Source organism: Bubalus bubalis, chromosome 24 (assembly GCF_019923935.1).
Source record: "Bubalus bubalis isolate 160015118507 breed Murrah chromosome 24, NDDB_SH_1, whole genome shotgun sequence".
Lineage (NCBI taxonomy): Eukaryota > Metazoa > Chordata > Mammalia > Artiodactyla > Bovidae > Bubalus > Bubalus bubalis.
In genome coordinates, this window is record NC_059180.1 from 41,508,717 (window position 1) to 41,523,606 (window position 14,890).

At 63.2% G+C, this 14,890-nt stretch overlaps 2 protein-coding genes across 5 annotated transcripts; one reads left to right on the forward strand and one right to left on the reverse strand.

Moving 5' to 3' along the window:
* Positions 1–4,056: 4,056 nt before the first annotated feature.
* On the forward strand, positions 4,057–6,667 carry GNG13 (G protein subunit gamma 13). 3 transcript variants are annotated; one of them, XM_006049895.3, is made up of 5 exons: positions 4,057–4,297; positions 4,483–4,785; positions 5,849–5,889; positions 6,170–6,301; positions 6,481–6,667. In XM_006049895.3, the coding sequence occupies exons 4-5, from the start codon at positions 6,204–6,206 to the stop codon at positions 6,584–6,586; spliced, it is 204 nt and encodes a 67-aa protein (XP_006049957.1). In that variant the 5' UTR covers positions 4,057–4,297; positions 4,483–4,785; positions 5,849–5,889; positions 6,170–6,203; the 3' UTR covers positions 6,587–6,667. The 3 variants fall into 3 exon arrangements, with proteins under 3 accessions (XP_006049957.1, XP_006049959.2, XP_006049958.1); XM_006049896.3 differs by lacking the exon at positions 4,057–4,297 and having other exon boundaries at positions 4,703–4,785; positions 5,849–5,907; XM_006049897.3 differs by lacking the exon at positions 5,849–5,889 and having other exon boundaries at positions 4,231–4,785.
* Positions 6,634–14,793, reverse strand: CHTF18 (chromosome transmission fidelity factor 18). 2 transcript variants are annotated; one of them, XM_006049893.3, is made up of 23 exons: positions 14,626–14,793; positions 14,215–14,409; positions 13,984–14,134; positions 13,677–13,845; positions 13,229–13,321; positions 13,092–13,144; positions 12,819–12,963; positions 12,313–12,522; positions 11,709–11,806; positions 11,312–11,435; positions 11,073–11,224; positions 10,822–10,915; positions 10,486–10,584; positions 10,234–10,364; positions 9,841–10,012; positions 9,236–9,322; positions 8,910–9,134; positions 8,679–8,828; positions 8,459–8,589; positions 7,692–7,836; positions 7,476–7,589; positions 7,097–7,154; positions 6,634–7,023 (listed from the first exon to the last, which is right to left on the reverse strand). In XM_006049893.3, exons 1-23 carry the CDS (start codon positions 14,714–14,716, stop codon positions 6,887–6,889), a joined length of 3,024 nt encoding a protein of 1,007 aa, XP_006049955.1. In that variant the 5' UTR covers positions 14,717–14,793; the 3' UTR covers positions 6,634–6,886. The 2 variants fall into 2 exon arrangements, with proteins under 2 accessions (XP_006049955.1, XP_006049956.1); XM_006049894.3 differs by lacking the exon at positions 9,236–9,322 and having other exon boundaries at positions 14,626–14,792.
* Between the last annotated feature and the right edge of the window lie 97 nt (positions 14,794–14,890).

The window sequence follows — 14,890 nt, forward strand, 5'->3', positions numbered from 1 at the left end:
TAACTTAACAGGAGCCCGAGAAGCCAGGCCAAGGGAACACCTGAGCTTGACAAGTGACAACGCCACCTCCGTTCCTGCCACGCCTCCACAGAGGACGCCGCCGCCGCCCCGTTCCAAGATGGCTGCGTCCCGCAGAACGGCGTCCCGCGGAAGCCCCGCCCCTCGCCGGGGGGCAGGCCCCCTGCGTGCCCCGCCCCCTCCGCGCTTAGACCCGGAAGGGATCGCCCAAGCGGCAGTGGGCTTCGAGCGCCGCGGGCTGTGGAAGAGCGGTGACGGCGGGGATCGCGGAGCAGCGGAGGTGCCCGGAGCCTGCTGCCGGGCTTTCCCTCGCGGTGCCGCTCGGTACTGTCTTCACGGCAAACACCGCATGTTAACACCAGTAAGAACGCCGGAAACTTGTTTCGCTTAAGTTCTTTAGCTAAACTGGCCGTCAGCCTCCGTCCTAGGAGTCCTCGTCTTCTGATAACGGCGTCTGTCGCGAGTTCCCTGTCCTAATCCTGGCCGTGAGGGGAAGCCCCCCGAGTCTGCCCTGCGTTGCCAGCGGCCGAGCAGCCAGGGCCCCGCGGTGCGTGGGCTCCTCTTGCAGCTCCGCGCCGCCCGGGTCCTCCGGAAGCCAAGCCCAGAGCAGATTCGTCCTGTGAAACCGAGCAGCGAGCCGCGCACACCTCGGAGCCGTCCCGCCGGTGCCGCCCCGAGAGCTCCGCAGTCCAGGACGCGCTCCCGCGTTTGCTTCTTGCGTGGACTCCCTTTGGCTTGGTCCTTCACCGTTTCGCATGACAGACCCTTCCCCGGGAGGTTGAATTCTAGATTCCTTGTAACTCTGGTGTCAAGTTCTGCAGAGCAGTCTGCATAGACTGCATCCAGAAGTGGCAGACGTGGCCCAGGCGAGGGAGCCCTGCGCTGAACCTGGGAGGGGTGAACGATGTCCGCGGTCCCCATGGGAGACCTCGCCCCCTGGCACAGGACGGGGGTCCTTTCTGGGGATAGATCTTTGTGATAGTAGAGGGTCCCCATTCAGTTACTTGCACTCTGCAGTCACCAGAGCTTCTGCAGCTTCAGATGAAATGAGCAGATGGCAGGGATTCCAGGTGTTTGAGGCAAGTCTTTAGATGAAGGACACAAAACCGAGGGTGAGACCTGGGCAAGCCCAGAGCCCCGGGGCCTCAGTTTCCTGCTCAGCCAGTTCATCAGACCTACTCTGGGCGGTGAGCACTGCTGGGCATCATCCCTACTGTGGAAGGCAGCCCCAGCTGACAGCAACGTCCCCTAAAGTGTCTCCTCTGCTTTTGTGGAAAACCTCTGGGCACTGAAACTGTTTCTAGGAGCCTCTTCCATCCACCCCTACATGGTGGGCATATCGCTTGGGACCAGAAGCGTACCTGCTGAAGGTGCAAGGCCCACCAACACTTGGCCACCGGGCAGGGGAGGGGGGTGGCTATGGCAGCTGTGAGACAGAATTGGGGGGCCCGCCACACACCCCCAGCTCCACTCACATAGCTGCCCCATGATCAGGTAGAATTTTCTGCAGTGCTGCACAGACCTGGGGGTGCAGCTGCAGATCGAGAGGGAAAACCTAGAGCCATGCCCAGGCCTGGGTGACAACGCACTGGTGGCCCGACGTGTGCATTCGTCCCACTCACCCACCTTCATGGCGAAAGGCCCTTTGGGGGTGCAGACCAGTAGACTTGCCAGCAATGTGCAGGACCCCTGAGTGACACTAGCCTCATCAGAAGGGGACCCCCATGGCCTGTGGGCACTGGAGTGTTCGGTGCTTAGGCAGGTGCAGGCCCTGGGCCTCTTCCTGAACCTCAGCAGCACCAAGGTATAGACCACGTGCGTCTTTCTGACCCACATGCTGGCAGGAGCCAATGTCATGGGAGGACTGGAGCAGGCGGGGAAGGAGAGTCACCTGTGGACCGCAGAGCCATTAGAATAAACTGCTTAACCAGAGTCAATTCCCTGAGACTTTATGACTCACAGCTTATGCTTACAACCTGTGATTCCCTGGAATCATTTACTGTGTATTTTGCAAACATGAGTCTAAGAGCTTAAATTACTTTTGAAAGTCATTTTCAAACACTCAAAGATTATCCAAGAACTACCTAGTTTCTTGTGAGCTCTGTTTAACTGGGTGAAATAGTTTCTTTTTTATCTTCCTATCCCCATGTTCACCTCAGACAGCTGTTTCCAGGGATGGGAGACAAGCAGGCACATCCCCTGAGGCCTCAGGAGGGGAGTCAGCCTGTTGTAGTCGAGAGGGTCTCACACCTACCCTGGGATGGGTGCTGGCAGGCTGGGTCCCCACCAGCCTGCCAGCACCTAGGTCTCCTGCCAGGCCTAGGTTCTACAGCATGGACTACTTGTCTTAAGTTTTCTCACCAGAGACCAGGCCTGTTGCCATGGGAGGGTTGTGTGTAGGGTCTGACCCCACCCCTAAGGTCGAAGCGAAGCTGCAGACACAGGGGAGGTGTTCTCACCGGACCTCACCACGCCAGCACATGGGGCCAGATCTGCCCCAGCTGCACATTTCATTGCTGGGGCACCACATGGAAGAGAGCCTGGTTTCAGGAGGACCAAGCGGGGAGCTGACAGCACCAGGTGGCTGTTTCACCAGCATGCTCTGCATACTCAGAACAGACCAAGTGAGAGGTTGCCCTCATCTCTGGCCCCTGCCTAGCGAGGCCACAGGTCTGAGTAGCACTGGGACCAAATCAGGCTGCAGGTCCTATCGGGTTGGGGCGTTTCCTGCCCCTGCCCCCCGTCCTCCTTGGGGACCCTATTCAAAGTGGGTCAGAGCACCCCACACACCACTGACTCGTCCTGAGCACTAGAACCAGCACAAAGGGACCCTGCCTCGCTGCACCTGCCCCCACACCCGTCACATCCCTGGGAGCCCAGCCGGGTCCCCGCTCCAGTCAGGAGCCCTACGGGCATGGGACCTGCAACAGCCGTTTCTAGGCCAGCGAGGAGCCCTGTTGATTCTCACCAGCAGCCCAGTTAGGGGAGCTAATTTCAGAAAGGCGGTTGGTCTCCCTGGGTCTGCTCTGGGTGACTGCAAGGTGGCATCAGCTGGAGCACCAGCTGTCACTGCTTCTGGAGCATCCTCCCCCCACCGCAAACCACTGGGCCTCTGCTCATTCCAGACCCACCCAGTCCCTCTGCGGATCTGGGGTTGACAAGTCCAAACTCCCAGGAAGCTGAAATAGGAGGCACCGGTCCCCCAGTTTTCACCAAAGACAGCAGCTTCACAGGCTCACACAAGCATGCACACATCAGCTTGACTGCCGTGTAGTCACGGCCTCTGTCCCACGGGGTCACCAGGGTCAGCACAGAGACCACTTCTGAACCCTGAGGGTCCACAGAGCAGCAGGTGTGGCCGGTGCTCACAGCCAGGAAACAGCATGCAGAGCGGGAATGCATGACCCCACGCCCCACACAGCTCCCGCCATCCTGGTGAGGTGATGACACCCAGGCATTTTCAAGTGCCATCATGAAGGCCTCTGTGCAGTGGTCTCAGTGGAGCACTCCGAACCATGGAGGAGAGATCACACGACGCAGGCCTCAGAGCAGAGCACAGGGGCCATGCCCTGCCAGGTCACACCAAGGCTCCTCCCAGGGCCAGAACACAGTCCTGGGTTCCCCATTCTGCCTGCACCCTCCATGGGGAAGGCATGGCTGGGGGCAGGGACTGGCTGGCTTGGTTTCAGTCTAAATCTTGAGCCGGTTCTGGGGGCTGACTCAACACTGTGCCTGAGCACCCACCCCTTGTGAGCAGGGCCCCAGCCACGGGAGAGCCCCAGGCACCCCGAGTAACAGGGTGCCTGCCCAGTCACAGGGCACCAGAGGAACAGGCCAGGGGTGGGGGCGGGGAGTGAGGTCAAAACTGCTGGCCATCTGCCCTGAGGAGGATGCTGGCACCCTTGGCTCTAAGTCCCCCCACCCCCCATAAATCCATAATAAGAAATAATCCCTAGTTTTCCTAACATGCCCCAGTTCCAGAAGCGCCTCCTGTTCCGTTGTCAGGTTGGTGTGGGAGAGGGCCAGGCAGGCGCCACTGACCTTGTTTTCTGTGATCACAGCAGGGAGAGCCCAGGGCCCGAGGTGGGCGAGAAGCACCCCAGGCCTGTCCCACTCCCGAGTGGGAGCACCTGCCAAAGGCCTGGCCCAGGCTGCCGTGGGGAGCCATGGGGTCTGGCCTCCAAGGGGACTGGTTGGTGAACTGGACCCTGCCACCCACCACAGCTGCCCACTGCTGGCCTGGGAATGCAGGGCAGGAAGCAACTCCACACAGACCCAGGTGCCCTGGTCAGAGTAGGCTCACGCCCGTGGTGGGTCAGCCCTGGGCCTGTCAGTGGACACTGCGGAGGCTGGGAGTGGGGGTGGGGGCGGTATCCCGGCCTGGAGACTCCAGCCCATGAGGAGCACTAGGGTCTGGGGTGCGATCTACCGGCTGATGGTCTTCGGTTCTGCACCACGTGGCAGCCTGCAAGCCCACCCAGCCCAGCCGGAGGACACCTCGCCCAGGGCCAGAGCCGAGCCTACACTGCTCCCAGCTGCACCTCCCACCCCCCAAAGGCTGGCAGAGTGTGCCTGGTGAAGCCAGCTCCCCAGGGTCAGCCCAGCCCCCCAGGAGGGCGGGCAGAGGGTGGGGGCGGTGCCCGGGCCTGGCCCAGGTGGCGGGATGGGCGGGGCACCTGCCCAGGCTTTGCCTGGCTCGCTCGCCCATCACTCGTCCTCGCCATCCCGTGGCCCTCGTCATCTCTGTCCTCGCGGTCGCCGTCCAAGGTAGGTCTCGGGAGCTCGCCCCTGTGCTGAGCAGACTCTGGGGCCTGCCCAGGTCCCACTGGGCTGACCCGGACGCCCCCCCAACCCCTGAGGCGCCCTTGCCTATCTGTCTTCGGGCGTCCTCCTGTCCCAAGGGGCCGGCCAGACCGGGGGAGAACCCTCCATCCGCCGGCTGGCTGCGAGGGGAACAGCTGGCTGCGAGGGGAACGGCGTCCGCACGCGCCGCCCGCCCGCAGTGCCTACCGAGCAAGCGAGCGCTGTGCGCCAAGGCCGGGGGCGCGCGGCGGGCTAGGCAGCGGGGCTCGGGGGCTGCGGACCCGGCTGCCACCCCCCCTAGCTGGGGCGCGGGGGGATGCACCCACATGAATGTGAGAACCTGCGCTGCCGGGTGGGGTGCTGGAACTCGGGGTCTCTGGGAGGAAGCCCCTGCTCGCCCCCACTGGCTACCCCCCAGAGCCTCGCTACTTCCCCAGTCTCACTCCCTCCTGGTAGACCCTTCCAGGAGCCCTTTCCGCACCCTGAAGTAGGCAGTGCCACACTCCTGGCAGCCCCTGCCCACGCTTCCCAGGTCAAGGAAGCCCGTCCCTTGGTTCCCAGCTTCGGTGATGGGGGCAGGGGTTGGGGGACAGCCAGGGGCTCCCTGGGCCCCCGAGCAGGCTGGAGCAGGGGGAGGCAAGGAACAGCCTTGCCTCCCTTCACTTGCTGGCCGAGTCTGGAGTCTGAACCTGTGCTCTGCCGGGTGGCCCGACAGTCAGGCAAGTTGGAGGAGGTGCAAGGCAGCAAACTGGAGGCTGCAGGGGCCCGAGTCCTGGACCAGCTGGGCAGCCCGTGACTCCAAGACCCCAGCACGTGCCTCAGCCCACCCCCTGGGCAGAGATGCAAATAGCAGCCCCACCCTCCTGGCCCCTGGATTAACCTGCCCTCCGGGTGGGCTTTGCCCATGCAAAGCAAGGGGGAGGGGTGTGTGTGTATGTGCCCAGCCCCTGACACAAAGGTCTTCTGCGATGGGAAATGGGTCCTGCACTTGAAGGGTCAGGGACCTGACCTGTCCTGCTGTTGGCAGGACACTGCCCCTCCCCTCTCCAACCCAGAGGCCCAGCCAAGGTGAGGCTTCGATGGCAGGTAGGGGTGCAGAGCTAAGCATGGAAAGTTTTCTCGGCAGTTAATGAGCCCCGTGGGAGGTGGGGGGCAGGCACGTGGGGCCTGATTACTGTGGCCTCAGCCCCAGCCCTGTTCCCTGGTGGGTGGCGGAGGCCGTGGGGACTCCCCAGGCAGTGAGCGGGTGTCCCTTTCTGTGGGGGGTGCTCACCAGAGGGAGGGTGCATCAGGAGGGTGACTGCAGGCTGGCAGCCCCTGGCTCTGTGGCTTGCCCCATACTCCCCAGCCCCAGGCTGGCCACTTCTGAAGCCCCCGACGCCATGGAGGAGTGGGACGTGCCCCAGATGAAGAAGGAAGTCGAGAGCCTCAAGTACCAGTTGGCTTTCAAGAGGGAGATGTCGTCTAAGACCATCCCTGAGTGAGTCCCCAGGACACCCTGCGGAGCCGCGGCCACACCCCCCAGGCTGGCAAGATTTGTGTCTCATTTCCCTGCCCTGTGCTCATTTGTATGAGCCAAGACCACACCCCCACGCACTGCCACCAGGCAGCACTCCGGGGGCCAGGAGCCCACGTGCTCACCCACCCTCCCCACCACAGGCTCCTCAAGTGGATCGAGGAAGGGATTCCCAAGGACCCCTTCCTGAACCCCGACCTGATGAAGAACAACCCATGGGTGGAGAGGGGCAAGTGCGCCATCCTGTGAGCCCCCGCGGCCCAGACTCACGCCTCCCTGTAAAGTGGACGCCTCTGTAAAGGTGTGAGTTTTATAAAGACTTTGCGAGAATGCTGGTGCTTTTGTACACTTTCTAGGAGAGAGAAAGCAACACCTAGGTAGCCGGTGTGTATCAGGGGATATCTGGTGTAGTCCAGGGTGTCTAGCGTGACCCCAGAGGGTCCAACGGACTAGGGTGTCCAGCATACGCCCTGGGGACGTCCAGCATGGGTCGGGGTGTCCAGTACAGCCCAGGGTGGCCGCCCAGGCTCCAGGGGCTCACCATGCCCCCTAGAGCAAGTCTCTGATGTACAGGCTGCGCCGCACAGCATTGGAGACGCCCTCCTTGAAGCGGAACCACACGTCACTCCTGCCCACTGCAGTGCCCACACGCCGCTCAGCTGTGTCAGTCTCTGGGGCCTCGTGCCCTGTGGGGGCCACACAGTCATTCTTCCACCTGACTCCGGCCAGTCCCTCCACCGCCCACCCCTCCATACACACCTGTGCTCGGGGCTGCTGCTCTCTTGACAACCACACGACCGAAGAAGTCCCTCTCAGGCTGAAGGAGACAGGCTGGTCAGGTTCATGGGGACTGAGCTCTAGCGGACTAGCCCTACCTGGGGAAAGGGCCCAGAGGCCATGGCCCACTCCTGCTGAGCCTCTCTGCATGCACCCTCCACCACGCTCACACTCACCTCTTCCCTGCCAAGGTCAGGAGGTGCCAGCACGCTGCCCAGGTGGGAACTGGGCCCAGGCAGAGCCATCATGCTGAGCAGCAGGGAGCTGGACACCAGGACTTAGAACCAGCCCACTGCAAAGTCGCCTGCCCAGGCCCCCCAGTGCCGCCCCCACGGCCTCCCACTGATACGTCGGCCCCTACCTGTTCCTCCAGGGCGGCTCTCTTCAGGATACACTCCAGCCGCTGCTTGTGGTTGCATGGGGCAGGTGGCTGCAGCTCCTTCTCCCCCGAGCCCCCCGGGGGACCCCCATCCACCTGCCAGAAGTCACAGACAGTGACAGTTGACTGGGTAGGACCACGGCCGGGCTCGTATCCTCTCCAAGGGCCCTGCCCTGCCCAGGGCCTGGGGAGGCTCACCTGGGGGCCATCTCTGGCCCGAGCCAAGGCCTCCATCCTCCGCATCTTCTCCACTTCCACCTCGCGGGCAATGAGCTGCTTGGCCTGGTAGGTGAGGGGCTTGCGGGCGGGCAGCTCGGGAAAGCGGCAAACCTCCTCCACATTCCTGCTCTTGGGGTGAGCGGGGCAAGGCAAGCCCCGGGACACCTGGTCAGCAGGGACAGGCCACGAGCTACTTACCACCTCTGGCCCCATATGGCAGATGCAAGAGTGCAGGACGGGGTCCAGGCCTGGCCCTGCTATGCCCCAGCTCCACAGCAACAGAGGCATTCCCACCCTGAGCCTCAGTTTCCCACACCACACATGGGCAGGTGGAGGGCTGCCCAAGGAGGAACTGACACCACACAGCAGGGCCTGGGCTCAGGCTGGGCTGAGCGCATGGAATGAGCATCATTACCGCCCAAGGCCTGCATCCGGCCCCCACTAGTGCCAGCGCTCCACCCCACGGCCCTCTCAGGACAGAGGAGCGGAGCCCTGTGGAGCTCGAGGGCCCTCTGGGGGCAGCTCCTGCGGGCACTGAGGGACTCCACGTACACCTCCAGTCCCAGGGTCGGCCCCAGCGGGGGCTCCACTGCACAGTCACATTCGGGCAAGGAATGAGCTAGACCTGACTCCCCCGGCCTTCAACAAGAGACCTGAGGCTCACACCATGCCTTCAGACTCTGGCCGAGCAATCGCTGTGGCACCTGGAGCCCAGCACCCCCAGCCCAGGTGCTGCGCAGACTCACGGCTCCAGCCTGTAGATGTACTGCCCGTCGGGCGTGCGGTCCTGGCGGTAGGTGAGGCTGTAGGCGAGCATGGTGCCTACCAGGCTGGCCAGCTGCTGCTTCTCTCGGGCGCTGTACAGCTGCGTGCTCACCTGTGGGCCAGCAGGGCACTGAGCCAGGCCCCACCCGCCCCAGGAGGCACGCCCCTCCCGGGCCCGGCACTGCCAGGCCAGGCACTCACTGGGCGCAGCTTGGGCGTGAGGATGTCCAGAAGCAGACAGAGGGTGTCTAGGATGAGTGCCTGCGGTGCAGCCCGGCTGCGGGTGGCTGGCGTGATGCCCGACACCAGCGTCTGGATCAGGTTCTGTGTCTGGTTCATGCGATTCTGGGCCTGGGGTGGAGGGCGGACCAGGACCGAGTCACCCAGGACCCCAGGGCTAGACCCTGGCCCCGGGCAAGGCACAGGCCGTACCTCCTGCTGGCTGCTGGGGAAGGTGATCCGTGGCACGTGGCTGGAAGCGAAGAGGAGGTGGAAGGCCGGGAGCAGGAAGGGCAGGTAGCGCATCAGCTGGAAGCTCTGGCCGTGGAGGGCGGCCCGGCCCAGCAGGTCGTCAAAGGCCAGCCAGTCAAGGGCAGTGCACACGGCGCCCAGGCTGGAGTCCCGTAGCCTCATCCGCAGGAAGTTGTCGAACAGGCCCTGAAGGCAGGTGGACGGGCCAGTCCCTGAGGCCCTCCAGCCTCATGGAGCCCACCCACAGCACAAGCGCCACCCTGGGGGGACCTTCCCCTCCCACCAACCTGTAAGCTGCAGCGAGTGGCCACAGGGCCATGAGGGGGCCAGAAAGGCCTAGCCTGCTGCCCCCACTCGTCTGACCCAGTCACCTCCTAAAGGAGAGGGAAGCTCTGTCCACCAGGGTCAAGGGCACAGAGCCTACGCACGTTCCACGTGGGAGTCCCTCCCCTCCAGCCACCACGCTGCCCTCCACATAGTGGTTTTCCGGATTTGCAAGGATCCCCAGCTGCTAATCCAAAGCTGCTTAGCCAGGGAGGCAGCTTACACCAGGCTTCCCGGGGGTGGGGGTAGGGGGGCCTGCCACCTGCTCTCCACCCCACCTGCACATCTGGAATCCAGCCCCTCCTGCCACTGCCGGGCCCTTTAGCTACTTCCCAAAGGGCAGACACAGAGATCCCACCAGACAACCCCCGCCAGCCATCCCTCCTCCTGCCTGACCCTGCTCCCTCTCAGAAGCCTCCCAAGCACCGGGTCCACCAGTTTCTCCTTGGGCTCAGCACCACTGAAGCGTGCGTGTCCCAGTCAGTTGCTGGCCAGGGTCGAAAAATGCTGCCAGAACCGGGCCTCCTGTCCCCCAGCCCCCACGAGGCTGGAGGTGGGGCACAGTTACCTGGACCACCTTCTCGTGCTCGCCTGCAGATGCGGCCATGTGCAAGATGTGGTAGAAACGCTGCGCGGCTGTGGTCAGGGGCGCCTCGGCAGCGAGGGGCCCCGAGCCCGAGAGCTGGTCCCCGAGCAGGAGCATGTGAGTGGGCAGGGTTGAGTCCTGACCCACACGGCGCCTGCAGGGGGAGCTGAGGCTGGAGTGGAGCCCTTGCCCCGTCACCCAGACCCAGCCCTACCCGCCCTCGTCCTCCGGGTAGCACCGGCTTGTGCATGTTTAGGGCACCCTGAGGTGCCACAGGAGGGCGAGGTGCCACGGCTCCGTCAGCAAAGGCAGAGCTGGCTGTCTTCCCAGGGCGAGGGTATCGTGGACATTCCAGGCCAAGGCTGGCCTGCCTACCTCTGGGCCCGGGGCAGCTGGAAGACCTCCTGCCACACAGAAAAGAGCCCCTTCCGCTGATCCTTCAGGCCAATGCGCGTGCTCTGAACGGCCTGAACGCTCAGCTCCCGCTGGCCCCGCCTGTGCAGGAACTGGACATGGGGTCAGGGAGGGTGAGGATGGCTGACCCCAGCTCCAGCAGGAAATGGACACAGGGGAGGCGTGGAGGGGGCGCTGGCCACCCCGTCCCCTGCCCCAGAGCCACCTGCCCACCTGCAGGGCGTTGATGCAGGCGCGGATGTCGTTGTCCGTCTTCTCACAGAGGGCCGCCAGAGCGCCAGGGTCAGCCCGCATGCCCCGCCGCAGGGAGATCTGCAGAAGGGTGGGAGGATGAGTGTGCCCCGAGCCCTGCCCGGTAGCCACCACCTCCCTAGAAACAGCTCCTATCCGACGGGGAGCAAAGGCCGAAGAGCCCTGCGGAAGGAGCTCGGTTGCGCGTTGGAACCACCCACAACCAGAGAACAAACTGGCCCAAGACCTCCACCCAACGTCCTGGGAGTAGCTGGGGGGCCACAGGCGGGTGGTGGAGGCAGGGCAACCCTCACAGACCTCCTGGAGCCGCTGCATGAGCCTGGAGGGCAGCGTGGGCGGGAAATGTAGCAGGAGGGCCTGCTGCTTCAGCTGCCGGAGAGAGGGCGCGAACCTGCGGAAGCAGGGCATGCACAGTGAGCCGGCCCTGGCCAGGGTGCTACCTGAGTCCAGCAGGGAGGGAAGTGGGAAGCGAAGAACAAGCCTCCCAGTGGAGACCCCGCCCACCCGACAGAAGCCCCTCCCCAGCCGAGGCGCCCCTCTCCACTCACGGGTCGTTGCAGATGCAGATAATGGGCCTCATCAGGAGCCCCGCCTCTGCCCGGCGCCGCCGCCCCCCGCCTGTGGGCACAGATGGGCCCCCTGGCCCTGCCTGCTGTGGGCCCTTGCGATCCAAGACACTCAGGAGAACATTAATGGCAGCCTGGGGGGGACATGGAGATGGCAGTGAATCATAGCCCCCCCACTGCGGGATGACCAGCCCACCTGCCAGCCTACCCAGGAGGCCCACCGTGGGGGCCCCATCGATCTCGTCGATGACCAGGCAGTTGGGTCTCCCACCAGCACCCAGGACGGACTCCATCTGCGTGGCCGCCTCGATGCGCGTGCGGAAGGCTTCAGGGCTGCGGTCATCACTGGAACCAGGAGGCCCGGTAGCAGCTGTCAGGGTAGCCAGTGTCCCCAGCCAGACGGTCCCCCAGGGCAGAGCCCCCACACCTACCACTCAAAGATACTACACAAGGCCACCCCCTGACAGCACGCCAAGTCCCAGGAGCCCTGAGGTGTGGACCATGCCACCGCCATGCACCTGGGACACCAGACCCCACCTCCAAACCAGGCATTCAGGGCTGTGTCCCAGTCGACCAGACACGTTAGGACAGAGGGAGGCCCAGCCTTCCCCCACTCACCTCGCATTCATCTCCACCACGCAGTACCCAGCGTGCCGCGCAATCACGTGGGCCAGGGTGGTCTTGCCCAGCCCTGGGGGCCCACACAGCAGTGCCACCTGCAGCCAGGACAGGAGAAAATGTGCTGCAACCCACGCCGCCTCATAGACTTTGGGAGTCCCTGGCCCAAATACCAGAGACAAAATCCCATCCCACAAAGTGCAGTGCCAGGGGATGTTGCCCTGCCCTGCCCCTATCACCAAAGGAAAACAAGACCCGCCTGCTCGTGGCACAAACAGTAAAGGCTCATGTTAGGTGAGTGGCATTGAGATCTGACACAGACACAGCTGTTACTGCCATGACTGACGCCTGAAACCCACCCACGTTCCAGTGTAATCACTGTGGGAAGGTGCAGGGCCCTTCAAGCAGTGCTGACTTTGTCTAAGTCATTAGAAGAAAGGACTCGAGTCCTAGCTCAAACTGCTGACACTCCACACCAAGACATTGACATCATCACAGCCTCGGGGGCAGTAAATGTGCCTCATGGCCCCCAGAGGCTGCAAAGGCACCAGCCACCCAGAATACAGCCATTAGACATGTGTGCAGAGCAGTCAGGTGCACTCACCTTCTGCCGGGGCCGCCCACTTGGGTCCAGCTCAGCCTCCAGCATCTCCTCGAGAACTTGTTCGTGGCTTTTCCACTTGCTGGAAGCTGTGGCCTCCTTGCCACCACGAGCCGGTTCTGCACTGGGCCTAGGCTTCCGGACAGGCTTCTCTCGGCCAAACACCACTAGGTCCCACAGCTTCAGCCACTTGAGAAGGCAGCGGTTAGTGAACTGAAAAAAGAGAGGCCTGGCCTGGGTGGGGGGTCTCCTCATGCCTGCCCCTCATGTCACCCTACTCTTCAAAGCCCAGAGACACATGCAGGGACGCTGAGGCTGAGTGACCAGTGAAAGGCCCAAATTGGCCTCAGTTTCTTTATCTACCAACACAATCCAACAAAGCTCATCAAATCCTTTCCCTAAATTCTGACACTCCTGTGGGCTGGCAACACAAGGACCTATTAGGCCCTGAGTTCTTTTCTCTCAGCAACAAAGAAGCCAGTCACATTTGAGCAAGAACAAGGCCTCACGTCATCACTGAGCAGCTCCGTATAGCGCTGTGGTGCAAACTCATCCACCCAGAGGCAATGCTGGGAGGCATCTTGGCTGTCAGCTGGCTCCTCCTCAGGCGCCTCTGAGGGCTGGGTCTCCTCCTCCATCTCCTGTGACCTGAGACTGGAGAGCATCATACCCTGAGCCACTGGGCCTTAACCCCATGCAGGGACTACCCCCCTGGAATGCACACTAGGGGTCAGCAGTCCAAGGACTAGCGAGGATCCTGGGGTGGAGAGCCCCCATGTCACCTGCACAGCATGTCTGAGAGCCGCTGGGCCTCTTCCAGCAGTCGCTGCCGCCGCTGTGCAAATTAGATCAAAATAGCTCAGCCACCAGTCACCCAGGAGCCACTCCTTCCCTCCCAGGAAACCCCAACAGCCCCCACCTCGCTGTCGACCTTCTCCTTCAGGGAGGCGAAGGGCATGCCCAGCAGGTCCAACTGGCCACGGCCACGCCACCGGATGTCACGGAAAGGGCTCTGTGGGGGAAAGCGGGCAGCAGTCACTCCCTTCTAGTTATGGGGTTGCCACAGCTCCCTCCCAACGGTGCTCAGGGATCCATGTGGCATTCCCTAGCATCCACAGCCACAAGGAGCCCCTTCTAGCCACAGACCCCAAGGGGTCACTGGGATGGCAGCAGATCTAAGGAGAAGGATGAAGGAAAAGGTAGAAAAAAAGAGAAGAAAGAGGGGAGAAAAGATGGAGAAGGAGGAGGAGAAAGAAGGTGGCCTTCCCGAATACAAGACCAGAGGCAGGGTGACTTCTAGAAGGGTACCCGGAGTCATAGTGAGCATATGAGGTCCATGTACCGGCTCGTGGCTACACAGCACCCACCTGCACCCCAGTGCCCACTGGGTCAGCCCGAAGCACCAGAAAGGCCCGGTCGCCGCCCGTGGAGGTCACATTGACGTAGTCTTCCAAGACTGGGGGCCGCCGCAAAACAGGATTGCGGGTGGCTAGCGAGGCCTGAGTGAGACCCGCATCAGCCCCAGAGTCTAAGGGCCTGGGAGGGAACCACGATTGTTATGGGGATACTCAGGGAAGAGCCATGGACCCAGCCCTGCCCCAGGCCCCAAGCGTTTGTTGGAGGAATGGGATCCTTCCAATGCCCCTGGAGACGCCTCTGCCCCAAGTTACACACCCTTCGCCCAACAGCTCATCAGGTATCTCGGGACTTGGTGGGGGAGTGATGTCCAGAGTCGGGGAATCAGGAGGTGTCATCTCTTCCATCTCCTCCGACCTAAAGTTCAGTCTCCTGACAGCCTGCAGTCTGGACCGTTTGATGTGGGGAGCTGGGGAGACACATGGAAGGAATAGAGGACCTTCCCCAGCCTCGCACCCCACCCCTATGCTCTGGGCCCCAAAAACGTACTAGGGGGCAGGGATCTGTCGCCCTGGATGTCAGGAGCCAGATGCCTCTTCCTGACACTGCCCTTGCTGTTCCTTGGAGGTCCGCCTGGAGAACAGTGAATGGCAGCGTCCCCTCCAGCAATTGCCTCCTCGAACGTCAGGCGGGGCCGACCCACAGTGGGCCGGGGGTCCCTGGAAGGCGACAGGGCGGCAGTCCCTGCGGAAGGAAAGCCCATAGCAGTCATCCAGAGCAGCTCGTCTGCACACACAGCCACAGCCCCCGCGGCCGGCGCCGCTGCAAGGCCGTGCTCTCTCCAAGGGGGTTGCGGCCTCTCCCCTGCGCGGCCCTCGGAGCAGCCCTCCTGGACTCCCCGGGAGGGCCAGGCTTCCGTCGAGCTACCTGGGACGAGGCCGCGGCGATACTCGCGCCTACCTTCCAGCTCGGCCAGCACCTCGAGCTCGGCCGCGAATTGGCTGTCGAAATCGTCCTCGACGCCGTACAGCTCCAGCTCGTAGTCCTCCATGGCTGCGGGATGCGCAGCCGCCCGCCGCTGGGACCTGGCTCCAAACCTCCCGCGCCCCGCGCGCCGCTCCCGCCCCCAGCGACCCGGTGCCACCAATCAACGGCCGGCGTGCCCGGCGGCGCGCTCCATTGGCCAGGAGGAAGGGCGGGGAGTGGGCGGGGTTGCGCACGCACG